Genomic DNA, 27,406 nt, shown 5'->3' with positions numbered 1-27,406 from the left:
ATGGCTCGCCTGGCACTAAGATGCAGCCACCTCTGGGGAAGGGCACATGGGGGAACAGCCGCACATAACGCCCCACGGAGACGGCTCGCCTGGCACTGAGATGCAGCCACCTCTGGCGCTGTTCCCAGCGGCCCAGCCCCAGAGGTTGGGGAGATTCCTGGCTGGGGCTGGGCGGGATCCCCCAGGTGAGGCTGCGCCCGGACGCCTGGGTTCTCTCCCCTCGCTGGCGGCCAGCCAGGCTCAGGTCTGGGCTCGCCCAGCCGGCCCGTTGGGGGGCGGGGACCTCAACTTCCTCTTCAGTCTGCTCGGTCCTGCGCCCTAGCTCCGGCCACGGGGCAGCCGCTCCGCAGCATGAGCAGCCGGGCCGAGACGCTGCGGGCGTTCCTGGGCGCCGAGCCCGGGCCGGGCCGCCTGGGCCAGGAGTTCCAGGTGAGGCCGGGCCGCGGGGGGAGCCGAGCCGAGCCACCGCGCCACCCCAGCTCCTTGGGGAATCCCTCCCCCAGCAGGGAGAGAACCCAGGAGTCCTGGTTCCTGGCCCCCCCGCTCTAACCCCTAGAGCCCACTCCCCTCCCAGAGCCAGGGAGAGAACCCAGGAGTCCTGGCTCCCCGCTCTAACCCCTAGAGCCCACTCCCCTCCCAGAGCCGGGGAGAGAACCCAGGAGTCCTGGCTCCCAGCCCCCTGCTCTAACCCACTAGCCGCCACTTCTCTCCCAGAGTTAGGGAGAGAACCCAGGAGTCCTGGCTCCCCCAACCACTGGACCCTACTCCCCTCCCAGAGCTGGGGAGAGAACCCAGGAGTCCTGGCTCCCAGGCCCCTCTGCTCTAAGGCACTGGACCCCACACTGCCCTCCCGGAGCTGCGCATAGAACCCAGGCGTCCTGACACCCTCAGCTCATCTCCAGCTCCAGCGCAAGTTTCTGTTTGTAATCATTAATCTGGGGTCTGGGTTTAACTTTCGATTGCTGCCGCCCAAGACAGAGTTAACTCGTCACCTGCCGGCCAGCAAGAGTCAGAGCGCTGCAGGGAGCCCGGACGCCTGGGTCCTCTCCCGGCTCTGGGAGGGGAGTGGGGGCTAGTGGGTTAGAGCAGGGGCGGCTGGGAGCCAGGACTCCTGGGTTCTTTCCCCAGCTCTGGGAGGGGTGTGGGGGCTAATGGGTTAGAGCAGGGGGGGCTGGAAGCCAGGACTCCTGGGTTCTTTCCCCCACTCTGGGAAGGGAGCAGGGTCTAGTGGTTAGAGCTGGACACCCTGGGCTGATCCTATGAGATGCTATTGGAAGTCTGAGGTTCTGGGTTCCTTGGCGGGTGGCTGGCTGCGTCCCCCATCACTGCTGGTCGTAGCCCCCGGCCTCGCTGCCTGGGGCATTGCAAGTTTTCGTGCCCGGGGCAAGGCAGAGCCGAGAAATGGCGAAATCCAGCCAATAGCTGCCCTGGCTTTGCCCACAGGATTCCTGCACCACCTGCATCCCTGTGGGCCCTGGACCTGGGTACAGCACTTAGCAGAGCCTCCTGGCAGCCAGGGCCAGGCGCTGGGGGGCACCGTGCTGTGGGGAGCGGGGGGCTTGATGGGGGTGCTCTCCCCTGGCAGCCAGGGCCAGGCGCTGGGGGGCACCATGCTGTGGGGAGCAGGGGGCTTGACGGGGGTGCTCTCCCCTGGCAGCCAGGGCCAGGCGCTGGGGGGCACCGTGCTGTGGGGAGCAGGGGGCTTGATGGGGGTGCTCTCCCCTGGCAGCCAGGGCCAGGCGCTGGGGGGCACCGTGCTGTGGGGAGCAGGGGGCTTGATGGGGGTGCTCTCCCCTGGCAGCCAGGGCCAGGCGCTGGGGGGCACCGTGCTGTGGGGAGCAGGGGGCTTGATGGGGGTGCTCTCCCCTGGCAGCCAGGGCCAGGCGCTGGGGGGCACCGTGCTGCAGGGCAGGGGGCACTATCCCCTGGCAGCCAGGGCCAGGCACTGTGCTGTGGGGAGCAGGGGGCTTGATGGGGGTGCTCTCCCCTGGCAGCCAGGGCCAGGTGCTGGGGGGCACCGTGCTGCAGGGCAGGGGGCACTATCCCCTGGCAGCCAGGGCCAGGCACTGTGCTGTGGGGAGCAGGGGGCTTGATGGAGGTGCTCTCCCCTGGCAGCCAGGGCCAGGCGCTGGGGGGCACCATGCAGCAGGGGGCTTGGCAGGGGGCTCTCTCCCCTGGCAGCCAGGGCCAGGCGCTGGGGGGCACCATGCAGCAGGGGGCTTGGCAGGGGGCACTCTCCCCTGGCAGTCAGTGCTGGCCTGAAATCGTTAGTGGGTGCGATTAATTTGGAGGTGCCTTTCCGAGGAAACAGACAACCTGAGCCCCGTAGGGTCATTACGTTTCCCCTCCATCTTTCCTCCCCGCATGAAGTGGGGTGACACAGCCAAATCCCAGCCGGTGGATGCACTCCAGGTACGTTCCCCAGCGCTTCTTCCTGCAAACGTTTGTAGTGTCATGGCCTGGCCGTTCCTGGCTGCCTTGCCCCAGAAGTGGCTGCATCTCAGCCCTGGGCAAGGAACCACTGCATATAGATGGTCAAGAGCTTGGGAATCCAGTGGAAATCAGCCGCTGGGTCTGAGCTATTGATTCGGTCTGAAGGAAATTCCCAGAGTAAAGAATATTCTCTGGCTTGTGTTACTAGCAATTGGGTCATTAAACTGAAGTGAAATTGAGAGGGAAACCCAAACACGGCATCCACTTTCCCCTTTTTGTTTCACTTCTCCCAGCCCTAGCCCTTGTTCTAACCACTAGACCACCTCTCCTCCCAGAGCCAGGGAGAGAACCCAGGAGTCCTGGCTCCCAGCCCCAGCCCCCGTTCTAACCACTAGACCACCTCTCCTCCCAGAGCCAGGGAGAGAACCCAGGAGTCCTGGCTCCCAGCCCCAGCCCCCGTTCTAACCACTAGACCACCTCTCCTCCCAGAGCCGGGGAGAGAACCCAGGAGTCCTGGCTCCCAGCCCCAGCCCCCGTTCTAACCACCAGACCCCCTCTCCTCCCAGAGCCGTGGAGAGAACCCAGGAGTCCTGGCTCCCAGCCCCAGCCCCGTTCTAACAGCCAGACCCCCCTCTCCTCCCAGAGCCGGGGAGAGAAGCCAGACGGGAAGGGAAGTGGGAGATTCAGTAAGGATGGCCCCTTCTGGTAACTCTCGGTGGCTGTTCCCAGCTGCCCCACCCCAGAGTTGGCTGCATCTCAGCGCCGGGCAGCCCTTCCAGTCACACTCTCAGCTAGTCCTTCGCATAACTGCAGCCTGGGAGCAGAAGAGGCTGGGAAATTGTCAGAAATTCATCTCCACTGAGTCCTGGAGCCAACTCAAATAGCCCCTGTGTTGAGCAGGCACCAAATGCAAACTTCCCCTTATCACCTTATCACCTTGAGCATGTGAAATAACCCCTCCTATGCCGGCGGCTGCCTCAGGCCGTCACAAATCACACCGCTTGCACGCGGCGCTGAGATGCAGCCACCTCTGGGGTGGGGCAGCTGGGGAACAACTGCACATCACACCACACTGGGGTGGCTCGCTCAGTGCTGAAATGCAGCCACCTCTGGGGCAGGCCACCCAGGGAGCAGCCAGGCATAGCACCGGGTGGGGATAGCTTGCCCGGCACTGAGATGCAGCTATTTCTGGGGAGTGGCAAAGTTCAAAGGTTGTCACAGTTTAAGAGTATAAAACAGCAGAAAGTTCTTTGTATAGCCTAGAACTAAGAACCAGGACTCCTGGGTTCCATCCTCAGCTCTGGGAGCGCTGTGGGGTGTAGCAGATTAGATCAGGGTGGGGCTGGGAGCCAGGACTCCTGGGTTCTCTGTGCCACCTTGGCCAGGTCCTGCCTCAGCTCGGTGCCTCAGTTTCCCCTGTGGCTGTCCAGAGTCGTGCTGGGAGTGAATCGGGTGGGGAGGGTTAATTCTGTGCAGCTTCGCACTGGCCCGTCCTCCCCTCCGACATGGAAATGAATTTTCCAGAAGGGACTTTGTTCCCTTGTCTCTCGCCTGGCTTCGGCGGCTGATTTGTTATATAAATGTAGCCCAGAACAAATCCCAACTACCTCCGGGGTGGGGCCAGGCAGAGGGGGAAGGGAAAGCGAGGGGAGCCGGCACCCCTTAGTGGGGAAAGGCCCCGTGCCCCATTCCCTGCCCCCTGAGCCAGCCACTCCCTTTATTAAATCCCCATCTCATATTCCAGACTTAGTTACAGCTGATTGGGTCTAGAGATCGGCATGGCTCGCCCGGTGCTCAGATGCAGCCACCTCTGGGGAGGGGCAGCTGGGGACTGCTGGCCGGCTCTGCTCCCTTGCCCAGTTCAGGGGCTGCTCACCAGCCCCGTCCAGCAGAGCTGAAGTGAAAAGCAGAAGCTGCTCCATGGGGTTAGGCAGCCCCGGGAACTGAAAACACGGACGGATCCTGAAAGTGAAGGCAACGATGCGAGGAAATGGGCCGCTCTAGGGGGCGCCGTGCTGTGGGGCGTGAGGTGGGAGGCTCTGCAGGGGGCTCTCCCCCCTGGCGGGCCGGGCTGGGCCCTGGAGGGCGCTGTGTCTGCAGAGCGGGGGGCTGGGCGGGGGGCTCTCCCCCCTGGCGGGCAGGGCTGGGCGCTGGGGGGGGCGCTGTGTCTGCAGAGCGGGGGGCTGGGCGGGGGGCTCTCCCCCCTGGCGGGCCGGGCTGGGCGCTGGGGGGCGCTGTGTCTGCAGAGCGGGGGGCTGGGCGGGGGGCTCTCCCCCCTGGCGGGCAGGGCTGGGCGCTGGGGGGGGCGCTGTGTCTGCAGAGCGGGGGGCTGGGCGGGGGGCTCTCCCCCCTGGCGGGCAGGGCTGGGTCCTGGGGGGCGCTGTGTCTGCAGAGCGGGGGGCTGGGCGGGGGGCTCTCCCCCCTGGCGGGCCGGGCTGGGCGCTGGGGGGCGCTGTGTCTGCAGAGCGGGGGGCTGGGCGGGGGGCTCTCCCCCCTGGCGGGCAGGGCTGGGTCCTGGGCGGTGCCTTTTGAAGTCTCGGTCCTGGCTGCTGACGGTGAGTTTCCTGGCCGGGGAAGATCTGCCGTTCCCGTAGCAAAGAAGAGAGCTGGGGTCTGCTGGTCAAACTCCCTCCCCGATCCCCCCTCTCTCTGCCCCCCACATGGCGAACATTTCCCCCGCGCGCCCTCCGTCCGGGGCTCTGGCCCTCCCACCGCCCCCCGCCGGTACAAATCGGGGGATCCACCCCGCAGGGAAGCCGCCAACTTCCCGGTTCTCTCCCTTTGGCCTGCAGCCGGCGGGGCGCAATGCGGGGCCGGGGGGGGGCGCAAGGCGGGGCCGGGGGGGGCCTCTGTCGGCCGGAGCGTCTCCCCCCCGGATCCCGCCCCTCGGGGTCTCTCTTTTCCCTCGGGCCTTTTGGAAATTAAAATACCAAACCTGGGGAATGAATTACCAAAAACTTTGTGATTTAGCCCAGTCCGTCCTTGGCTCCCTGGGCCGCTCGGCTCCTGCTCTCTCTCCTTCCCCCGCCCCACCAGAGCTCTCGGGCCGTGGCGGGGGGAACCCGCGGAAATGAACGTCAAAAACTTCCTCATAATGAAAGAAACTTTTATCGCTGCGAAGCCGCAGAAGCTGCCCGTCCCCTGCCACCGCTTCGCTCCACACCTGCTTCCCCGCAGCCGCGGGAGACAAAACCGCCCCAGCACCGAGCGCCGGGCCGGGGCCGGAGCCGGAGCCGGAGCCGGAGCCGTGGCAAGCAGCCCGGCCGCTGGCGAGCTCCTGGCTGAGAACTGCCAGCTCCTGGCGTCCAATGTAACCCCCCTCCGCCCCGCGCAATACCCCGCCGGTGAAATACTGACCCAGCCACTCCTCTGCCCTGGGGCTGCAGGGAGCTGGGGCCCCCTAGAGCCCAACCCCCTGAGCCAGTCAGTCCCTCCATTCCTGACTCCCAGCCCCCCTGCTCTAACCACCAGACCCCACTCCTCTCCCAGAGCCGGGGAGAGAACCCAGGAGTCCTGGCTCCCAGCCCCCCCTGCTCTCACCCACCAGACTCCCCTCCCCTCCCAGAGCCCAAGAGAGAACCCAGGAGTCCTGGCTCCCACCCCCGCCCCCATTCTAACCCACCAGACCCCACTCCCCCTCCCAGAGCTGGGGAGAGAACCCAGGAGTCCTGGCTCCCAGCCCCCCCTGCTCTCACCCACCAGACTCCCCTCCCCTCCCAGAGCCCAAGAGAGAACCCAGGAGTCCTGGCTCCCACCCCCGCCCCCATTCTAACCCACCAGACCCCACTCCCCCTCCCAGAGCTGGGGAGAGAACCCAGGAGTCCTGGCTCCCAGCCCCCCCTGCTCTCACCCACCAGACTCCCCTCCCCTCCCAGAGCCCAAGAGAGAACCCAGGAGTCCTGGCTCCCACCCCTGCCCCCATTCTAACCCACCAGACCCCACTCCCCCTCCCAGAGCTGGGGAGAGAACCCAGGAGTCCTGGCTCCCAGCCCCCCCTGCTCTCACCCACCAGACTCCCCTCCCCTCCCAGAGCCCAAGAGAGAACCCAGGAGTCCTGGCTCCCACCCCCGCCCCCATTCTAACCCACCAGACCCCACTCCCCCTCCCAGAGCTGGGGAGAGAACCCAGGAGTCCTGGCTCCCAGCCCCCCCTGCTCTCACCCACCAGACTCCCCTCCCCTCCCAGAGCCGAAGAGAGAACCCAGGAGTCCTGGCTCCCACCCCCGCCCCCATTCTAACCCACCAGACCCCACTCCCCTCCCAGAGCTGGGGAGAGAACCCAGGAGTCCTGGCTCCCAGCCCCCCTGCTCTCACCCACCAGACTCCCCTCCCCTCCCAGAGCCGGGGAGAGAACCCAGGAGTCCTGGCTCCCACCCCTGCCCCCGTTCTAACCCACCAGACCCCACTCCCCTCCCAGAGCCAGGGAGAGGACCCAGGAGTCCGGGCTCTCATTCTGGAAGCAACTCCTGCACGGATTAACTCTCCTTGGAGGGTTGTTCCACGGCAGGGGCAGGTTTTTGTCTCCCGCCCGTTCCAGGGTGGGCGTGGGTGTGCTCACAGTGGGGCCCAGAGCCTGCAGAACCGGCCTGTTCCCAAAATAAACCTGACTCAAGTGCTCAGGAATGATCATCCCCGTGCGAGCTGTCTCTGTGCCGCGTTACGTGCAGCCGTTTCCCCCGCTGCCCCGCCCCGCCCCAGAGGTGGCTGCATCTCAGTGCCGGGCGAGTCATCCCCCCAGGGCTCTTACCTTTGGAGTTTGGGGGTGCTGGGAAGTCTGAGTTTGGGAAAGGGGCTGAGGTCACAGGGAACGGGGTGCTGTATACTTGAGTATTAGGGAGTCAGGGCATTAGCTGTGGGGCTCACAGAGCTATCGGCTGCTGGGGTGCTCTCTCAGTGTCCCTGCTTAACCCCGTCTTCTCCACAGCCTCCTAATCCCCCTCCTGTCCCCTCTCTCCACCCAGGACATCAAGGCCCGAGCCAGCGCCTTCCGGCAGCAACAGGGGTTCTCCGCAGAGGCTGGGGCCAGGAAAGAGAACCTCAAGAAGAATCGGTACAAAGACATCCTGCCATGTGAGTGTGGGAGGGGGTTGCTGGCACTGGAGTGTGCAGTGTTTCCCCCAGCTGGCCCACCACAGAGCTGGCTGCATCTCCGCTCCAGATGAGCTGTTCCTGGGCAGCGTTGTGTGTGGCTGTTTCCCCCCAGCTGCCCCACCCCAGAGCTGGCTGCATCTCAGGGTTGGGTTTAGTAGATTCCCAGGCCAGAAGCGACCACTGTGAGTGTCTCATCTCACCCCCTGTATCCCACAGGCCAGAGAACGGCCCCAAAGTAATTCCTGCAGCAGAACCTTTAGAAGAGCACCCCAGCTTGATGTAAAAACAGCCAGAGACGGAGACTCCACTGCGCCCCTCGGGAAACGGGCCCCATGGTTAATTCCACTCACTGGCCACAATGGGCCCCTTACTCCCAGTCTGAATTTGTCGATCCCTCCCTCTCTCCCCGGCAGACGATCAGACCCGGGTCGTTGTGAATCTCTGCACAGACGAAGGGCAGACGGACTATATCAATGCCAGTTTCATCCAGGTAACCCCCGCCCTCGCAGCAGGGGGCACTCGCCCCTCGCACCAGTGCTGGCCCCGCCGACCCAGTGCAGCACTAGGGGGCGCTGGGCTGCAGGGGGTGAGCGGGAGATTCTGCAGGGGGCGCCGGGCTGCAGAGGGTGGATGGGGGGACTCAGCAGGGGGTGCTGGGCTGCAGGGAGCGGATGGGGGGGCGCCAGGCTGCAGCGGGGGGCTCAGCAGGGGGCGCTGGGCTAGGGGGGGTCAGCAAGGCACACGTGCTGCGGGGGGGGGGGTTCAGTGGGAGGCACTGCCCTGCAGGTGGCGAGTGACTTATTTCCCCCCTTTGTCTCCTGCCAGTGGGCAAATAACAAGAGATGCTACATCGCGACCCAGGGGCCACTGCCTCACACCGTCCTGGATTTCTGGCGCATGATTTGGGAGTACGGGGTGAAGGTGGGTGTAACGCTTCTCGAGGGCCCAGGCCTGGCAGTCACCTGCTCACCCCTGTAGCTGGGTGCCAGCGCCGGGACACCCCCGGCCGTTCAGCCACCCAAACACGCTCCTCTGGGCTGGGCCCAGATCCTGTACCCCTAAAGATGCAGTGTGTGCCCCAAACACCCCTCGCTCCTGGTGGGATTTCCTCTGCAAACGAACCCAGGAAGCGGATTTCTCTCGCCTTGAATGCTCTCTTCCGCTATCTGTGAACTGTCCCAGCTTGGCTGACTCCCTGCGGAGCACGAAATCTTCTCTCCTGGTTTGCTATCAAATAAGACATGAGGCATTTCTGGGGGGGAGGAGGGCAGGGGGATAGGCAAAGTATGTTGTCTGGCATCATTTCGATTTGCCGAATCGGGGAAAAATGTTTGCCATTTGAATTTGGAACAGTTCGTCATCGGGGCCAAATTTCAGTAGAATTTGAGGAATTAGCAAATTTCGGTGCCGTTTTTATTCCTCTACGAACGCGACGCATCCCACGCGTTGCTCAGACAGGCGTAATTGAACCGTTCCTATACATGCCGGCGAACCCCTTGCGTTTGCAGGCCGCGGTGCGTGCCGATGTGCCTTGTCCACACCTCCAGCACTGTGATTTACGGATCCACAGTTTGCAATTTCCACACCGCCGCCGGGGATCGGCTCCAGGGACACTCGCGTGGGTGCCGGTTCTCCGTTGCGTGTGGTCCAGCCTGAGGGTGGCGTGGGATCAGTGCCGGTGACCTTTCGTGCGGAGAGGCCGGTTTCCCTCTGTAGATCGTCCTTCTGCAAGTTCCTTTAGCCACTCGTGTTTCTCCAGGGATGTTCTCCAAGCCGATTTCTTGCTGCGCCCACCAATACAGGAAACCGTATCGCAGCCTCTCAGCCTACTCTGCGGGGTCAGCTCGCGTCTCGCGTGTCCCCGCAGCAGGCTTCTTTGAGGCCCCGGATCTGAAGATTGCTGTGTGCCACGGAGCGTGGGCTCGGAGTTCTGCGCCGGATCGGGGTATTTCCGGGATGGGCCAAGGAGTGGAACAGGTCGGTCCTCGATGATTTTCCTGATTGACTGCGGAGCGCGTCTGTCACGTCGTTCCTTGTGCAGAAGCCGGTGACGGAGCTGGGCCGATCTAACTTCCCAGGCTGCACCTGCCCCTCGTCTTTTCCAGTGGGCCGCGGAATTTGGTGCGGACGCTCCCCCGCCCTCACCAGCCGTTCCCCGCACAGAGCGATTCAGTAGCTCCTGGCCGAATCGTTCTGCACTCAGCAGAGTTTCCTGAATGGGTCTGTGCAGCCAAATCCGGCGCTGCGAATACTCGGAAGCGTCGTGAGCCGCTCCATTTCCCCCCACGGGGCGGCGCTGCTTTCCCGCCGGTGGGGCAGCGGGGCTGCAAGCCGTTTGGTGATCAAGCCCAAGGCCGAACGGTTTTCTGGTTTGGGCACGTAGATTACAGGCCAGAGCCTGGCTGCTGAGCGCTGCCAGTTCCTGGGATACCTGGGTGACCAGATGTCCCGATTTTATAGGGACAGTCCCGATTTTTGAGTCTTTTTCTTATATAGGCTCCTATTACCCCCCACCCCCGTCCCGATTTTTCACACTTGCTGTCTGGTCGCCCTATAATTCCTTTTCTTTTCTCAGTGGCACTGAGTCACGCTTGGGAGCGCGCCGGATCTATAGAGCCCTGCCTGGAAATAAAATTTGTATCTGCATGCGGTCCGCGGTGGTCTGCAGATATCCACCTGATTGAACCCTTCCAGTCGGGGCTGGTTCCTTTCCACTAAGTACATAGATCCCCGTTGGGCAGACCTTGCACGGGCACGTTGGTGAAAGAACAGGACGTGTTCTTCTGACGGCCTCTAAATTCCATCCCATTGAGCGCTGGCAAAGGGTAGGACCCGCGCCAGGACTGGGACAGCTGCCCACGTGGATGCCACCGGCTCCCGGAAACTGCTGGCAACAAGGTTTGTCATAATCTTCCGCAGCATTTGCAAAATCCAGGGGCTTCGCTTTGCGGCTCTTGGCACAGCTCAGAAGCGGCAGGGACACCACTTGCCACATGGTCTGCAGCGCGGCCTCGTGTGACGAGGGGCTTTATGCATCACTTTCACCAGTAACTGCTCACGCTCGTGTTCCCCTCCCTAAAATGCCACTCTCGGGCCGCGCCCCCAGATCCAGGATCCTGCGGACCCTGCCCCGGCACTGTTGGGAAGGTCTCTGCCATGCATAGGCCCCCTGGGCGTGGAATCAGGATGGCCTCATCTTTTCGTTCCATCAGAGCCGTCAAGACCGTGTGGAAGCCAACGTGCGAGGCTTTTCACAGCAGAATGCCGCGCCGCCGTTTCACGAGCCGGGGCCTGAACGCCGGGCACGGAGCTGAAGCTCCATCATCTCCTGAAATCCTGCAAGGGGCTTAGCACCTTCTGTGTTTCCTGCTGTTTCTCTTCACGCACTCCTACGAGGTTATCTTCCCTCACCTTCTCCCAGGACAGGCTGGCCACCTGAGGGAGTCACAGAAACACGGACACGCTCTTCGGCCGGCCGGCTAGTCCCTCTTCCTCGCCAGTGTGTTGCCCAGGGTAATGCCCAAGACTATCCGAGCGTCAGTTCACTGCTACATGCACCATGGAGAGAAATTCGTCTTCCGGCTCCGTCTCGTTGATAAATTTCCTTCCCTGGCACAAGAGAGACAAGAGCTTTTATTGGCCCAACTTCTGCTGGGGAGAGAGACGAGCTTACAGAATGAAGGCTGTCCCATGCTGCTGCACAGCTGTTCCCCAGCTGACCCGCCCCAGAGGAGGCTGCATCTGAGCGCCGGGCGAGCCATCCCTGTGTGGCGTTATGTGTGGCTGTTCCCCAGCTGCCCCACCCCAGAGGTGGCTGCATCTGAGCACCGGGCGAGCCATCTCACTGTGGCGTTATGTGTGGCTGTTCCCCAGCTGCCCCGCCCCAGAGGTGGCTGCATCTTAGCGCCAGACAAGCTGTCCCAGTCACACTCCCCGATACTCCTTTGCGTAACCGCAGCCTGGGAGCAGAACAGGCTGGGAAAAGGTCAGAAATTCAACTCCTCTGGGTCCTGCTGCCGATTCAAATGGACCAAGATCCGATGGCTTCTGGGGACGAACTGCCACCCCGAGGCCAGAGAGCAGGGCTCCCAGCTAAAGCGGTTCCTCCTAAAATAGTCCCGCTTGCCGTGGGGATGAATTTTGAGGAGATAGGGCCTTTCTGAAATGGTCCCCCTCCCCCGTTACCCTTTTGGGGTAACGACCCTGCAGGACGTGGGCCGGGTGAGGTGAGTCTGTCAGGGCTCAGGTGAGGGTCGTTTGCAAAGAACAGGGTGTGTGTGTGGGGTTTTGCCAAGGGGAGCCAGGACTCCTGGGTTCTCTCCCATCCTCTGGGAGGGGAGTGGGGGCTATTTCAGTCCAGCCAGGTACTGTTTGGAGCATGCTCCTTCTCTCGCTGTTTTTTCCGGACTGTTTCGTTCCCTTCCTTCCAGGTAATTGCCATGGCCTGTCGGGAAGTGGAGATGGGGAAGGTGAGTGTGGGGGCCAATCCGTGTCCACCCCCATCCTCTGGCTGTGGGGGCCGTCTGGGGGGCGACCCCCATGGACCCTCCATGAACTGACTTTCCTTCCTTAGAAAAAGTGTGAACGCTACTGGCCACTGAAGCAAGAACCGCTACAAATTGGGCCCTTCTCCATCGTCCAGGTACCCGGGAGGGGTTGTGGGGGCAGCCTGGGGGCTCTCCAGGAGAGACACAACTCCCCTTCACTTCCTGTCCCAAACTGCTGCTGGGCAACTCCATCCTGCCCCAGAGGTGGCTGCAGCTCAACTGTGGGCGAGCCCTCCCTGGGTGGTGTTATATGCAGCTGTTCCCCGGCTGCCCCGCCCCAGAGGTGGCTGCAGCTCAGCTCCACGTGAGCCGTCCCTGTGCAGCATTATCTGCAGCTGTTCCTCACCTCACCCAGAGGTGCCTGCACTGTACCTCTGTAGGGGGACACTAAAGGCATTTAATAACCGTGCAATGTCGGCACCCCCTGAAGCCTCTGTCTGCAGCTCAGCTTGTCTCTGTCTCAGGTCAAGGAGCAGGAGCTGAATCCGGACGTGACAGTCCGCACACTGAGCGTCAGCTTCCAGAAGGTCAGTGAGCTGGGGGGCGCCATGCTGCGGGGAGCGGGGGGCTGTGCAGGGGGCGTTCTCTCCTGGCAGGGCCAGGCACTGGGGGGCGCCGTGCTGCGGGGAGCGAGGGGCTGGGCAGGGGGCGTTCTCTCCTGGCAGGGCCAGGCACTGGGGGGGCACCGTGCTGCGGGGGGCTGGGCAGGGGGCACTCTCCTCTGGCAGGGCCGGGCACTGAGGGGGTGCCGTGCTGCAGGGAGTGGGGGGCTGGGCAGGGGGCGTTCTCTCCTGGCAGGGCCGGGCACTGGGGGGTGGTGTGCTGCAGGGAGCAGGGTGGGGGGTTCAGCAGGGGGCGCTGTCCCCCAGCAGGGGTGGGTGCTGGGGGGGCCGTGCCGTGCGGAGCAGGGCTGATGCCTTCTGTTCCCTCCCCAGGAGGAGCGGCCCCTCACCCATTTCCAGTACGTGGCCTGGCCAGACCGCGGGATCCCGGACAATTACAGCCATTTCCTGGAGCTGATCGAGCACGTGCGATTGACGCAGGGGGACGACTCGGCCCCCATCTGCGTGCACTGCAGGTAGGGGGCGCTGTGCTGCGGGGGAGGGAGCGATGGAGACAGACAGCGGTCTTCATAGCCAAGGGTCTGCTAGAAAAAATTAAGCTCCGCCCCTTTTATGCAACCTGAGAAATGGTACAGAGCAGTCATTGAATGGCCAGCGGTAGCGTTCAGAGTGAACGCTCCCATTAAGACGAGCAGGTGCTTAGGGTTCAGAGTGAACACACAGAGATGGGCAGTGTCGCACTCAAACAACGATCATTAGCATCCAGTTAACACTGATGTCAAAACATATCAAGGCCCCATTTAACACCAAACATTAGGGTTCAGAGTAAACACTCATGTTTTGATAAGCCACACCCGCATTTAAACCTCAAGTTTTAGGATTCAGAGTGAACGGGCACGTCAGGGTGTCCCTATTTCAACCCCAGTTGTTCTATTTCAGAAGTAATGGTCATTCGGAAATGAGCTACGTCCCCATTTGAAACACAGTAATTAGGGTTCAGTGTTAACTGCCTTGCTGAGATGAGCTATAGCCCCTTTTAAAAACATAATTATTAGGGTTCACAGCTAACAGCCATGTTGAGACAAACCACGACCTTTGTGAAAACCCAGTCATTAGGGTTCAGAGTGAACAATCCAGCAATCTGGGTGGATGATGTCTGCTGAAACCCATCATTAAGGTCCAGGGTAAATGCCCAGTGCAATGGCACCCCACTGTTCACCCAGGCCTTTGGGTTTGGGATAAAGATCCCACTGTCGACACTCAGGATGCCCCATTTAACTGTCAGTCATTAGAGTTCAGAGTGAACGCCTACCAAAGATGGGCTCAAATTGTAACTCTGGTCATTAGATTTCAGAGTGAACGTACACCAGAGAGGCGTGAAGGTTGCAGCTGTAGCCATTAGGGTTCAGGGTGAACGTACACTAATGATGGTTCTGCATCATAGCTCCATTTATTAGGGCTCCGAGTGAACACCCACCAGAACCGCATGAAGGTTGCAGCTGTAGCCATCAGGGTTCAGAGTGAATGTCTACCAAAGAGGGAGTCACGTTCTACCACCAGTCATTAGGTTTCAGAGTGAACGCCCATGGGCAGCATGTGGGGTGAAGGGCCCCTTCGCCCCCGAGAGGGATTTGATCGGGGGGAATTGTTCTTCACCCATTTTCTTCCTGCTTCCTCCCCCTTGGCAGCGCTGGCTGTGGCCGGACCGGCGTGATCTGCATCCTGGAGCACGTGAGACACCTCCTCCTCCAGCAGGTACCGCGCGTGTCTGTGCACGTGCATAGGTCCGTGCGTGGGCATGTGTCTGACCCGCGGCTGCCCCCTGCCGGACTCACGAGCCTTCTCCCACTTTTCAGAGCATCCCCCCGAATTTCAGCATTTTCGACATCGTCCTAGCGATGAGAAAGCAGAGACCGTCGGCTGTCCAGACGCTGGTGAGCCCCTCGGTTCTCCCCCAGCCGGACGCCCACCCTGCCCCACACAGTGCCCCTGCTGGGAGAGGTGGGGCCGGGGCCGCTGGAGCGCCCCCCCCAGCCAGCCCCCCTAACATGGCCGTGTCCCCTCTGGCAGGAGCAGTACGAGTTTTTGTACCACGCCGTGGCCGAGATGTTCCGCAACACCCTGGCCACCACCTACGAGAACCTCAAGGAGGTGAGAGGGGCCCCGGGGCAAGGCCCCTCCAGCGGGGGGCGCAGGGCCCCAGACGCGGCGCAGGGCCCAGCTCCTCCAGCGGGGGGCGCAGGGCCCCACTCCTCCAGCGGGGGGGGGGGGGCGCAGGGCCCAGCCCCTCCAGCGGGGGGCGCAGGGCCCCAGACGCGGCGCAGGGCCCAGCTCCTCCAGCGGGGGGCGCAGGGCCCCACTCCTCCAGCGGGGGGGGGGGGGGCGCAGGGCCCAGCCCCTCCAGCGGGGGGTGCAGGGCCCCAGACGCGGCGCAGGGCCCAGCTCCTCCAGCGGGGGGCGCAGGGTCCCACTCCTCCAGCGGGGGGGGCGCAGGGCCCCAGATGCGGCGCAGGGCCCAGCTCCTCCAGCGGGGGGCGCAGGGCCACTCGAACCATCACCCGGTTATGATCCCGCCCGAGCACCCCCCATTTCTCCCCCCCCCACAGCCCGCTATCCCCCCAGGTCCAACCCCCTTGGCCCCTCCTCCCACTTGAGGAAGTCCCATGTGCCTCCCTTCCCCTTTCGATTCAGCCCTGTAAACAGCTCCGTCGGCCTGTGCGGTACAGGGGGGGATCTGGATCCTGGAGGGTTGCTGGGGGGGAAGAGTGTGAATCAGTGGGTGCACTTGGGGGAGGTGCACATGGGGGGCGGGCTGGAGCAGTTGGGAAGGAAGAGATCAGGGGTACATGAGGGGTGGGTCTGGAGCAGTAGAGATGGGGTGCAGGGGGCAGGACCGGCAGGGGTGGGTGGGCTCAGTTCCCCTCCCTTCCTCATCTCCCCAGCTCCGTGGGGCTGAAAGGTGGAGCAGGCCCCGGCCCCCCATCCTGGCTCCTGCCTCATGCTCAAGGCTTGTGAATTCTCTCTGCCTGTGGGGGGGAAATGGGGCCTGTCCCCTCTTGGGGGGCGCCAGCTCCCATCTGACCCCGGGCAGGGACGGGCTGGCTCAGTGGGGTGGGGAATGGGGCGTGGGGCCTGTCCCCTCCGGGGGGGGGCGGCTCCCAACTGGCCGCACAGGGGAGTAGCCCAGAGGGCTGAGACCTGCAAGTTTAGTTCATAGGTGAGCTGGCAACATAAAGTGCACGGGAGCCGGCGCCCCCTAGTGGGAACAGGCCCTGTGCCCCATTCCCCACCCCCCTGAGCCAGCCAGTCCCTGCCGTGGGGCCAGATGGCAGCCGGCCCCCCCTAGTGGGGACAGGCCCCACGCCCCATTCTCTGCCCCCCTGAGCCAGCCAGTTCCCACCCTGGGGCCGGATGGATGGAGGGGTGCGTCTGGGGCGGGACGGGTGCGTGGCGGGATGGAGGAATGGGGGGCCGGGAGGAGGGACAGGTGCGTGGCGGGATGGAGGAATGGGGGGCCGGGTGGAGGCCGCAGGGGTGCGTCTGGGGCGGGACAGGTGCGTGGCGGGATGGAGGAATGGGGGGCCGGGAGGAGGGACAGGTGCGTGGTGGGATGGAGGAATGGGGGGCCGGGTGGAGGCCGCAGGGGTGCGTCTGGGGCGGGACAGGTGCGTGGTGGGATGGAGGAATGGGGGGCCGGGTGGAGGCCGCAGGGTTGCACCCTCTGCTCCTTCCCCAGGCCAGGCCCTCCGGCACCGGCTGGGTTAACCGCCCGCAGCCCGTTGTCACACTTCCTGCAGGAGGAAGCAAAAAGCCAGTGTCAGCACCAGGCGGGGACGTCTTCCCCCCGCCCCCGGCTTCCCCCCTCCCTGGCTCACCCCTTCCTCTCCCCGCAGAACCAGCTGCCCCTGTACGACGACGCCGTGTCCCTGCGCCGCCCTGCGCCCCATAGCAAACACAGCAGCGTCTTACGGTGAGTGACCGGCCAGATGCAGCCACCTCGGGGGTGCGGCAGCGGGGGGAGCAGCCGCATGTAACACCGCCCGGGGAGGGCTCGCCAAGTGCTGGGATGTAGCCACCTCTGGAGCAGCCCGGACCTAAATACTGCAGCAGCTGCCAATGTAGCCTGGAAATGGACAGTCATTAGGGGTCAGAGTTAACACCCCATTGGGTGTTACCCACAGCCCGGACGGGGCAATTGCCGTAGTTGCTCTGAGCACACCCCCCTTCCCAGCCCCCACCTTGCCCTGCTTTGACCCCCCAACCGCCCTCCCCCTTCCAATTAGCCAACAGGCCACTCGCCAGCTACTTTCTGTTTCCCAGAAATAGACTGTGGAGTATCTGCTACCCGGCCCCCCTCCAGCCCCAGGGCTACTGTACAGGATGGGTGCGGGAGGGGAGCCGGACTCCTGGGTTCTCTCCCTGGCTCGGCCCCAAGGTTACTCTCCTTCCCCCTCCCCCCCCAGGAGCATCTCGGTGCCGTCCGAGCCCACCCCGGACCTGCCCCCCAAGATGAGCGACACCTACGCCGTGGTGAACAAGTTCCGGCGGGGGGGCAGGCCGGCGGGGTCCCCCTCTCGGGAGACCAGCCCCGCGTGGTCCCCCATCGACCCCAGTGGCTTCGGGGGGCTGCAGACCAGCTACTCCCTGCCTGGGAGCCCCGTGAAACGCCTGCCACCCAGCCCCAGCTGTGAATACACCCCCAACTCCACCAGCGCAGGTACGGGGAGGGGACCCAGGAGTCCAGGGCCAGGAGGGGCTGTGGGTCTGATGGGGGGGGGGGGGAGGAGGAAGCCAGGAGTCAGGAGGGACCATGGGTCTGATCTGGGGGGGGAGAAAGCCAGGAGTCAGGAGGGACCATGGGTCTGATCTGGGGGGGGACCTAGGAGTCCATGGCCATGGATCTGATGCAGAAAGAGGGCCTTGGACTCAAGAGTCCTGGGGTGGCTCTGACCTGGGGACAGGGGACCCCAGCCGCCCGGGGGGGAAGGGGGGGTCTGACCCAGGGGTCCACACTCTGACCCCTGCCCATCTCTCTGCTCCAGGTGACGTCAGCCCCCGGGGCCCCCCTTCGCCCAGCACCAGGTGCGGGAAGACCCTGCTACACAGTCTGAAACCCCCGGTGAGTCCTCCCCCCAGGGCCAGTGACCCCCTGCCCGGCCGGCTGCAGCCAGAGGGGGCGCCACCGTGGGTGGGGCTGGTGGGGCGAGCGGGGAGGGTTCAGAGTCGGGACGCCAGGGTTCTCTCCCCAGCTCTGGGAGAGGAGTGGGGCCTAGTGGTTGGCGGGATGGGGTGGTGCCTCAGTCTCTTTCGTTCATTTTTCTCCATCTCATCCACAGGCTTCTGTGGCATCTCCCCAGAAGATGGGTGAGTGGGGTGCGAAGGGGGGGCAGGGGATCACACAGCTAAACAGGGGGAGGCTAGTTAAGTACCTGGATGGGAAACCCCGGCAATTGGAGTGGATGCGGCAGTCATCGCGGCCTCGCATCCAAGGCACCCCCAGCCGCAGCTGCATCTCAGGGCTGGCCGAGCCGTCCCGGTGTGGTGGTGTGTGTGGCCGTTCCCCAGCCACCCCGCCCCAGAGGTGGCTGCATCGCAGTGCCGGCCGTAGCCGGGGAGGCCTCATTGTTCTCTCTTCCACCAGGCCCCAGCTCCCCCCGCCACGACTCCGACGGCTACGAGGCCGTGGACCCCTCACCTGGAAGTGGCTGCGGCCCCCTCGCCTCCCCGGGCAACGGTCTCGGTAGGAAGTGGGTGTGGGGGGAGGGGTACATTGGGGGGCAGGCCCCAGGGGGTGCGTGGTCAGGGGCTGGGACCCAGGAATCTGGGGCAGGCCCCTGGCTCTGACTGGGGACATGAAGGAGAGTCCAGGGGGAGGGGACCCAGGAGTCCTGGGCTGGGGGGCAGGGGGGAATGGGACCCCACAGCAGTTTGGATCTGGGGAGTCTGGGCAGGGGGGTGGGGTCAGGCTCTGGGGGGTGGGGTCAGGCCCCCTCCTCACTGTTGTCTCTCCCCCAGGCTATAACTTCCGCATCGGGAAGCCAAAAGGACCCCGCGACCCCCCGGCCGAGTGGACGCGGCTCTAGGGGGAATGGGGGCACCAGGGCCTGTGCCCCTCCCCCGCAAACTCCAGCTGGACTGGGCTGCAGCCCTGCATCACCCCACAGCACAGAGCGAGCCCCGCCCCCCATCAACTGACAACAGGCTGGGAGCCAGGACTCCTGGGTTCTCTTCCAGGTGCAGGGAGGCGGGGCTGGGAGCCAGGACTCCTGGGTTCTCTTCCAGGTGCGGGGGGGGGGGGGGGGGGAGGGGGAGGAGCTGGGAGCCAGGACTCCTGGGTTCTCTTCCAGGTGCGGGGGGGGGGGGGGCTGGGAGCCAGGACTCCTGGGTCCTCTCCCCGGCCCTGGGAGAGGAGTAAAGAGCACCACCTTTGACTCAGTGGGGCATTGATGTGAGCTAGGCCCCACAACTTGGGGGCACCAGTGCTAAATCCCCCCCCACAACCTGGGGAGCCCTGGTGGCTCTACCCCGGCAAGATGGGAACGGCCGTGAACAGACAGAAGCAGAAACCAAACCCAGGGTCGAACCAAGCTGTGTATTAGAGCAGACCCTACAAAAATAAAAAGTGTGAAAACAGCAGCTCTGCTGGTGCTTCCCCGTCCACCACAGGGCGATGCCGCCAGAGGCATCCCTCAGGGCCGGGGAGATGCTGCCAGGTCGGAGCTCCTCCCTTGCACTCCGACGCCCACTGCCCAGGGCAGAGAAAACCGCTCTGGGTGAAATTCCCAGCCGGCGCCGGGCGAGCTCCAGCAGGGGGGACGCTCTGGGCCAGGCCCGCCCCCGGGGCGCCCCTCAGTCAGCGCTCAGGAACCGCCGCTTCCGGGCCGTGTTGGTGTAAGGGTGCCAGCGCCACTCCACGTCGGCCGTGACTGCCTGCTCCAGCGTGCCCAGCTTGATCATGTACGCTGGAACGAGGGAGGGGCCAGGGGTCAGCGGGGTGCCCCCAGGAGGCAGGAAGCACCCGCTGCTGGGAGACAGGCAAAGCTGGGGAACCCTCTCCCCAGTCACTCAGGGTGCAAGGGGCAGGGTGGGACAAATTTTCTGGAATTGTCTGATGAAGCCCACCATCTGCCTCAGTTTCCCCTGGATTCTGCCCAGCCTGGGGGGGGGGGGTTAGAGACAATTGACAACAGGACCTGCTGGGGGTCTGGGGCAGGGAGAGGGGTCTGGGCTTGAGTGCCTAGTCTTAAATGAGGCTATTGATATAACAGGGATCACAGAAACTTGGTGGAATGAGGAGAATCGAGGGGACACAGAAATACCAGGGGAGAAAACGTAGTGGAAGCAGAGAACCGGTCGGGCTGGTGGGGAAGTGGCACCAGATGTGAAAGAAAAGAGTAGAGTCAAATGAAGTAACAATCTTAAATGAAGCAAACGGTACCGTGGAATCTCTCTGGATGTTGTTCGAGCAAGGAATTACTAAGAAGAATAGAGCCATTGGGATTTACTACCAACCACCTGGCCAGGATGGTGATAGTGACTGTGAAATACGCAGGGAGATTAGAGAGGGTATAAAAATAAAAACCTCACTAATAACGGGGGATTTCAACTAGCCCCATATTGACTGAAGGCCTAGCGCCGCAGGACGGGATGCAGAGACCAAGTTTCTTGACACCTTAAACGACTGCTTCTTGGAGCCGCTGGTCCCGGAACCCACCGGGGGGGAGAGTCTTGATTTAGTCCTAAGTGGAGTATAGGATCTGGTCCAAGAGCTGGAGGGCTTGGTAACAGTGACCATAACAGAATTACATTTAACATCCATGTGGCGGGGAAAACACCAGAACGGTCCAACACTGCAGCCTTTAATTTCAGAAAAGGGAACGAGACAAAAACGAGGAGGTTAGTGACACAAACGGAAAGGCACAGCGCCAACATTGAAATCCCTGCAAGCTGCATGGAACCATTCTACAGACGCCGTAATGGAGGCTCAACTTAAAGGTATCCCCCAAATTAAAAAAGCATCGTGAGAGAACCAAAAAAGAGCCACCGTGGCGAATCAACAAAATAAAAAACAGCGAGAGGCAAAAAGGCATCCTTTACAAAGTGGAAGTTAAATCCTAGTGAGGAAAATAGAAAGGAGCCTAAACTCTGGCAAATGAAGTGTAAGAATATAATTAGGAGGCCAAAAAAGAATTTGAAGAACAGCCAGCCAAAGACTCAGAAAGTAACAGAAAATGTTTTTTAAATACATCAGAAGCAGGAAGCTGCTAAATAAGCAGTGGGGCCACTGGACGATCGGGATGCTAAAGGAGCACTCAAGGGCGATAAGGCCATTGCGGAGAAACGAAATGAATTCTTTGCATCCGTCTTCACGGCTCAGGATGCGAGGGAGATTCCCACACCGGAGTCTTTTTAGGTGACAAATCTGAGGAACTGTCCCAGACTGAGGTGTCATTAGAGGTGGTTTCGGAACAAATTGATAAATTAAACAGCAATAAGTCACCAGGACCAGATGGGATCCCCCAAGAGTTCTGAAGGACTCAAATGTGAAATTGCAGGACTGCTAACTAGGGCATGGAACCTGTCATTTAAATCAGCGTCTGCACCAGGTGCCTGGTTTTTAAAAAGGGCTCCAGAGGTGACCCCGGCAGTTCCAGGCTGGTAAGCGTGACATCAGTACCGGGCAAATGGGTTGAAACGATCGTAAAGAACAATATTGTCAGACACAGAGATGAATATGATTTGTTGGGGAAGAGTCAATGTGGTTTTTGTAAAGGGAAATCACGCCTCACCAATCTACTAGAATTCTTTGAGGGGGTCGACAAGCATGTGGACAAGGGGGATCCAGTGGATGTAGTGTACTTAGATTTTCAGAAAGCCTTTGACAAGGTCCCTCACCAAAGGCTCCTAAGCAAAGTAAGCTGTCACGGGGTAAGGGGGAAGGTCCCCTCATGGATCAGTAACTGGTTAAAAGATAGGAAACAAAGGGTCAATGGTCAGTTTTCAGATTGGAGAGCGGTAAATAGTGGTGTCCCCCAGGGGTCTGTACTGGGCCCAGGCCTATTCACTGTATTCATCAATGATCTGGAAAAAGGGGTGAACAACAAAGTGGCAAAGTTGGCAGATGATACAAAACTACTCAGGATAGTTAAGTCCCAGGCAGACGGCGAAGAGCTACAAAGGGATCCCTCAACACTGGGTGACGGGGCAACAACATGGCAGATGAAATTCAATGTTGATAAATGCCAAGTGATGCCCATCGGAAAACAAAATCCCGACCATACGTACACAATGATGGGGTTTGAATAAGCTGTTCCCACTCAAAGATCTTGGGGTCGTCGTGGAGAGCTCTCTGCAAACATCCACTCAGTGTGCCGCGGCGTCAAAAAAGCGACCAGAGTGGTGGGAACCATCAAGAAAGGGAGAGAGAATAAGACAAAATATCCTATTGCCTCTATGTACATCCATGGGATGCCCCCACCTTGAACACTGCGTGCAGATGTGGCTGCCCCCATCTCGAACAAGATATATAGAAATGAGAAAGGGTTCAGCAAAGGGCAACAAAAATTATTAGGGGTTTGGAACGACTGCCATATGAGGAGAGATTAAAGAGACTGGGACTTTTCAGCTTGGGAAAGAGACGACAAAGGGGGGAGATGACAGAGGTCTGTAGAATCATGGGTGGTGTGGGGAAAGTAAATCAGGAAGTGTTATTTACTCCTCATAACACAAGAATTAAGGGTCACTCAATGAAATGAATAGACAGCAGATTTAAAACAAACAAAAGGAAGTATTTCTTCATACAATGCACAGTCAACCTGTGGAACTCCTTGCTAGAGGATGCTGTGAAGGCCAAGACCATAACAAGGTGAAAAAAAGAACTAGATAAGCTCCTGGAAGATAGATCCGTCGATGGCTATTGGCCAGGCTGGGCAGGGGTGGTGTCCCTAGCCTCTGTTTGCCAGAAGCTGGGAATGGGTGACAGGGGATGGATCACTTGATGATTCCCTGGTCTGTTCATTCCCTCTGGGGCACCTGGAATTGGCCACTGTTAGCAGACAGGACACTGGGCTAGATGGACCTTTGGTCTGACCCAGTCTGGCCGGTCCTATGTTTTTATGAGGGACCCCCAGTGACGTGACTCACGTTTCATCTCGAAGCGCGGCCCCACCTCAGACAGCTCGATGTTGCGATGGTCCGTCTTCTTATAAACGTGGTGCCTACGGGGGACACAGGAGAGGTGGGTCACCCGGCGTGGGCCTGGCTCCCAGCCCCCCTGCCAGCCCTCACTCCCCTCCCAGAGCCGGGAGAGAACTGAGGCATCCTCGGTTCCAGCCATCCCCGTGTGGTGTTATATGTGGCTGTTCCCCAGCTGCCCTGCCCCAGAAGTGGCTGCATTCTGGGGGAGGCCTGGCACCTGAAGGAGATGTAATCGTCCTGGTTGGCGAAGGTGATGACCCGCTTGCTGTCCTCCTTGGGCACCGGGAAGAGGTACTTGAGGATGCTGCAGACCTGAGGGGCAGAGATCGAGAAGCGCTGGGTTTTGGGAGGTGGGGAGGGGAATTGAGACCCTACAACAACAAGCCAGTCCCCAGATTGTTCTAATGCCCCCCAGGAGACCCTACAATAAACACATTGCACACAAACATTCCCCAGAGACCCTACAATATCAAAGCGGTCCCTGCCCCCCTCCCCTGGCAGCCCCAGTCCCTAGAAGACCCGACGATAACAAAGCCAGCCTGGGCAGTCTCGGAAGACCCGACAAGGACCCAGCCGCCCCCCGCTCACCCTCTGGCCCAGGCGGGAGGTGAAGTTGTGGAAGATCAGGTGGGGGTTGGCCTCGGACATGGTGCCGATGTCGGGGACCTCGTGACGCATCACCACGTTGCAGAGGGTGAAGAACGCCGTGGGGCCGAAGGGCAGGTGGGAGACGATCAGCCCGTCTGGGGGGAGGGGATTAGCCGTTGGGGGGGGGCTGGGATGGAGCTCCCCTGCCCCCCCACAGAACACAGCCCCCAGCTAAAAGGCCCTGCAGCCCCCCCAGAAATAACAGCAAAGGAGGGTCCCCATCCAGCCCCAGCCGGGGGGAGCCCTCCAGAATCCCAGCAGGACCAGACAGAGACGGAGCAGACCCCCCTCCCCCGGCTCTCAGCAGGCCTGGACGGGGGGGGGGGGGGGTGTCCCCAGCTCACCCCCCCCCCCAACCCCAGCTCACCCGGCTGCCCTCGGTGCTCATGCAGCAGCAGCAGGTCCGTGACGCCATTGGCCTTGCAGGCCCGGAGCAGGGCCCCCAGCTCGTGTCGCCCCCGGTTCATGCGCTGGGCACCCGGCACCACCAGCTTCATCTCCTGCCGACGAGAGGGGTGTGGGTGTGAGACACCCCACCACAGACCTGCCCCTCCCCCGAACAGCCCGACAACACCGCACCCGGCCCCCCACATCAGGAGACCCGATGACAGTAACAAAGCCGGCCCTACCCACCAGCCCCAGTCCCCGGGACGCTCTGCAGAAACAAACCAGCACCCAGGAGACCCTATAATAACCATGCCAGACCAGCTGAGCAGCGCTGCCCCCCAGGAGACCCTACAATAACAAACCCAGGCCCTCTACCTTGGCAAACATCTTGAGGCGGGAGCTGGGGTCGCGCGAGGTCGTGATCATCACCTTGGGGTCCTCCACGCCCGCCCAGCGATACTCATCGTCCTGCTGCGTCACCACCCCTGCCGTGGGAGGCAAGGGTTAACGGGGGGCAGGGGGGGCGCCGTGGCCTCTGCCTGGCCATGCCCTCCCGCCCCAGCTCAGGCCCTGAATTAGGTGGGAGATGCCCATTTACACCGAGTCAGGGGTTGGGTTATTTTTTAATCCCACCAGGGAGTGGCGAATTTCTCGCGCCACGGCCAGTCCCTCGACAGCTTTTATCTCCAGCGACTGGCAGCCAAGTCTTCTCCCAGCCCCGCTGCATTCGGGATCCCCGTCAAACTCCATCTGGATGGAAACCGGAATCCGATTACAACCACACAAAACCGCCCTTGAGGTTTTTCGTTCCCGAAAGAAAATGACCTGAAGACCAGGCCTAGCCGCGTTCGACTTGTGTCCACAAATCTCCATTTCACCAGGCCCAGCGCCGGGACCCAAACCATGCAGGTCGGCTGAGGAAGAAAACCACTGCGGCGGGAGGCATCCAAACGGGTTTTCAGGCGGTTTCCTTTGCGTGGTCTGACGCGTGGCGTTGACAGTTTCTCTTAACGGTTCGAAAGCTTTAACTTTTCGATTCGCAGCCTCTCCCGTCATTAAAGCATTCCTGTCCGACCCGCCTCACGCCCCATCAATTCCCACACGTGAAAACTTATAGAGAGAATTTTTAAAAGCTTAAAACCCAAAATGAAAATTGAAAGAGCTCAAAATCACAGGACAAAAGGAGTAAATACCATTATTCTGCATAACTAATGGAAAGATACAAATCAGGGGAAAAAGCTTACAAATAACCCTCAGTATCACCCATGGAAATTACAAAAACATCATATTCTGCCCTACCTGTTAGAAGAGCTGGATACAGGGGAAAAAAAATTTGATTTAAAACATGGCTTGGATTTGAAACTCCCAGAGTTATTGTACAAAAGGGAGCATTCGCTGTAACTAGTGAATTTGAACTGATTGTTTCTCGTCTCCACATCCTTCAGGATTTTAGAGCTAGTCGATCTCATCCTCTCCCACCGAGGTTTTATTCAGTGATGGGAAGAGGAAACCAAGCAGCTCCTGATTGGTTTTTTAACCTGGGGCAAAGCTGTCACTGACCTGAGCTCGGTGAACAGACGGCCGAGGAGCAAATGGGGAAGAAGGCCTTCAGCAAAGTGGTACCAGTAACGACCACCCGGCTCGGGGCTTTCTGGCCCGTTAAATATAGATGTTTTTTAATACAACGTAACTGACCATGCCAGATTGGAGGAAGCTCAGCCCTGAACGGAAGCAGTTGGAATTTCAGGTGGATTTTTAAACAGAAAAACGTCCAAAATCCAGTATAAATTAAGAAAACACCCCACGTTTTTTGTAACCATCTTTTTTTATCCAACCTGGATGCAGAAGCTTCACGGCTCGGCTGTGGGTGACCAGGGCCAGCTCCCCCTCCCCTCCACCCCACCCACCTCTGCTCCCCCCGCCCCAAGTGAGCTGGCCACGATAACAGGTCTCTGAGGCTGTCACTCACGGCAGCATCCGGCCCAACAGGGGGACCCCAACTCAGGTCAGGGTGTCTGTGCAGCACCTGACCCAACAAGGGGAGAGGGATCTCGGCAGTGGCGGTCTGTGCTTCATCTGGAAGTGGCCCACCCTCATGCTTCAGGGCAGACGGGCAGCGAAGAGTCAGGAAGGACACAGGACAACACTGCCCAAGGGTGTTAGGAGAGGAGGGGGTTCCTAGCCTGGAGGGGGAGGCACCAAGCTCCCTTAACCCCCTCCCCTGCCCCCAAACTCACCTTCTGCTCCCTGGTCATCAACTCGATGGACTTCTGCAGCGCCAGAGCCTCCCGGCGCAGCTCCGTGGGCAGCAGCCGATTCTCTGGGGGGAGCGGGGAGGGGAAAGAGGAAGAGTCAGAGTGTGATTCCAGACAACCCCCCGTCCTGCAAGCCCCCCCCCCACCCCCAGTCCCTCCTGCCCCAAACCAGCCCCTCCTCCATCCTGCAGAGCACCAAGTCCCAACCCTCAGGCCATAGGTCAGGAGAGAGGGGCACCGGCAGGAGTGGGGGGAGAGGGGGCTGCAGGTCTGGAGTGAGGGGTACCGGAGGGGCAAGGGGCTGCCGGTCAGGAGTGAGGGGCACCGGGGTGGGGGTGGGGGCCGGGGGGCTGCAGGTCAGGAGTGAGGGGCACCGGGGGGGGGGAATAGGGGGCTGCCGGTCAGGAGTGAGGGGCACCGGCGGCGGGGGGGCGGGCCAGGGGGCTGCAGGTCGGGAGTGAGGGGCACAGGGGGTGAGGGGCACCGGGCGGCTGCAGGTCGGGAGTGAGGGGCACCGGGCGGCTGCAGGTCGGGAGTAGGGGGCTGCAGGTCGGGGGTGAGGGGCACCGGGGGGGGGGGGCCAGGGGGCTGCAGGTCGGGGGTGAGGGGCACCGGGCCGGTCCGTACCCTCCAGCGCCTGCTTGAGTCGCTGCTTCTTGCTCTCGCTGGCGCGGATCCGATCCTCCTGCGCCCGCCGGTGCAGATACTCCCGGCGCTGCCGGGCCTCGCGGCGCAACTGGGCGGGACAAACCGGGGCGGGGGGGTTAACACAGGGCCGGGGGGGGCAGGGAGCTCCCCCCTCCCCTAGCGGGGGTACCAGCCCCCCCGCCTCCCGTGACCACCCCACAACAGCGCCAGCCCCCCCCGCACTGCCCAGGGGGCCCCCGGCCCCCGCCCAGAAAGAGGCGACCCTACAATAACAAAGCGAGACTCCCACCGCCAATCGCCGACCAGCCCCCGTCCCCAAGGGGGGAGCTGCTCCCCCCGCCCCACCCAGGATCCCCCACCCCACTGCGGGGGGGGGCCGCCTCTGTCCCCCAGGCGGCCCGGCAGTAACTAGCCCAGCCCCCTATTGCCCCCCCGCGGAGAGAGCAAGAGCAACAGCCCCGGCCCCTGCCCCTCCCCCTCTCGGGCGACCCTACAATAACAAACCCAGCTCGGCCCCCTACCATGCCGGCAGCTCCCAGCGCTCCGCGGCTCTCTCCCCACAACACGTGGGGGACCCGGCCAACACCAGAGCCTCTCATTGGCCCAGCCTGCCCGGCCTATCAGAGAGCGGGATGCTC

The 27,406-nt window shown here is 61.8% G+C and overlaps 2 protein-coding genes across 3 annotated transcripts; one reads left to right on the top strand and one right to left on the bottom strand.

The window, feature by feature from the left end:
- Positions 1-274: 274 nt before the first annotated feature.
- Positions 275-22,408, top strand: PTPN18 (protein tyrosine phosphatase non-receptor type 18). 2 transcript variants are annotated; one of them, XM_074936995.1, is made up of 18 exons: positions 275-429; positions 7,394-7,502; positions 7,937-8,013; positions 8,349-8,444; positions 11,954-11,992; positions 12,097-12,165; positions 12,535-12,597; positions 13,006-13,148; positions 14,322-14,388; positions 14,490-14,567; positions 14,704-14,784; positions 16,527-16,603; positions 17,097-17,350; positions 17,676-17,752; positions 17,970-17,997; positions 18,275-18,373; positions 18,649-18,915; positions 19,902-22,408. In XM_074936995.1, exons 1-17 carry the CDS (start codon positions 352-354, stop codon positions 18,714-18,716), a joined length of 1,503 nt encoding a protein of 500 aa, XP_074793096.1. In that variant the 5' UTR covers positions 275-351; the 3' UTR covers positions 18,717-18,915; positions 19,902-22,408. The 2 variants fall into 2 exon arrangements, with proteins under 2 accessions (XP_074793096.1, XP_074793097.1); XM_074936996.1 differs by lacking the exon at positions 275-429 and adding an exon at positions 4,103-4,462.
- On the bottom strand, positions 19,200-27,406 carry IMP4 (IMP U3 small nucleolar ribonucleoprotein 4). The gene is given in 10 exon segments (XM_074936998.1): positions 19,200-19,595; positions 22,777-22,850; positions 23,048-23,142; positions 23,419-23,573; positions 23,846-23,978; positions 24,241-24,350; positions 26,103-26,123; positions 26,126-26,185; positions 26,748-26,856; positions 27,290-27,406. Coding segments are annotated over 10 exon segments (948 nt in total). The 5' UTR covers positions 27,368-27,406; the 3' UTR covers positions 19,200-19,482.

The sequence above is a fragment of the Natator depressus genome, chromosome 23 (assembly GCF_965152275.1).
Source record: "Natator depressus isolate rNatDep1 chromosome 23, rNatDep2.hap1, whole genome shotgun sequence".
In the NCBI taxonomy this organism is placed as follows: domain Eukaryota; kingdom Metazoa; phylum Chordata; order Testudines; family Cheloniidae; genus Natator; species Natator depressus.
This window is presented reverse-complemented; position numbering and strand designations above follow the sequence as displayed.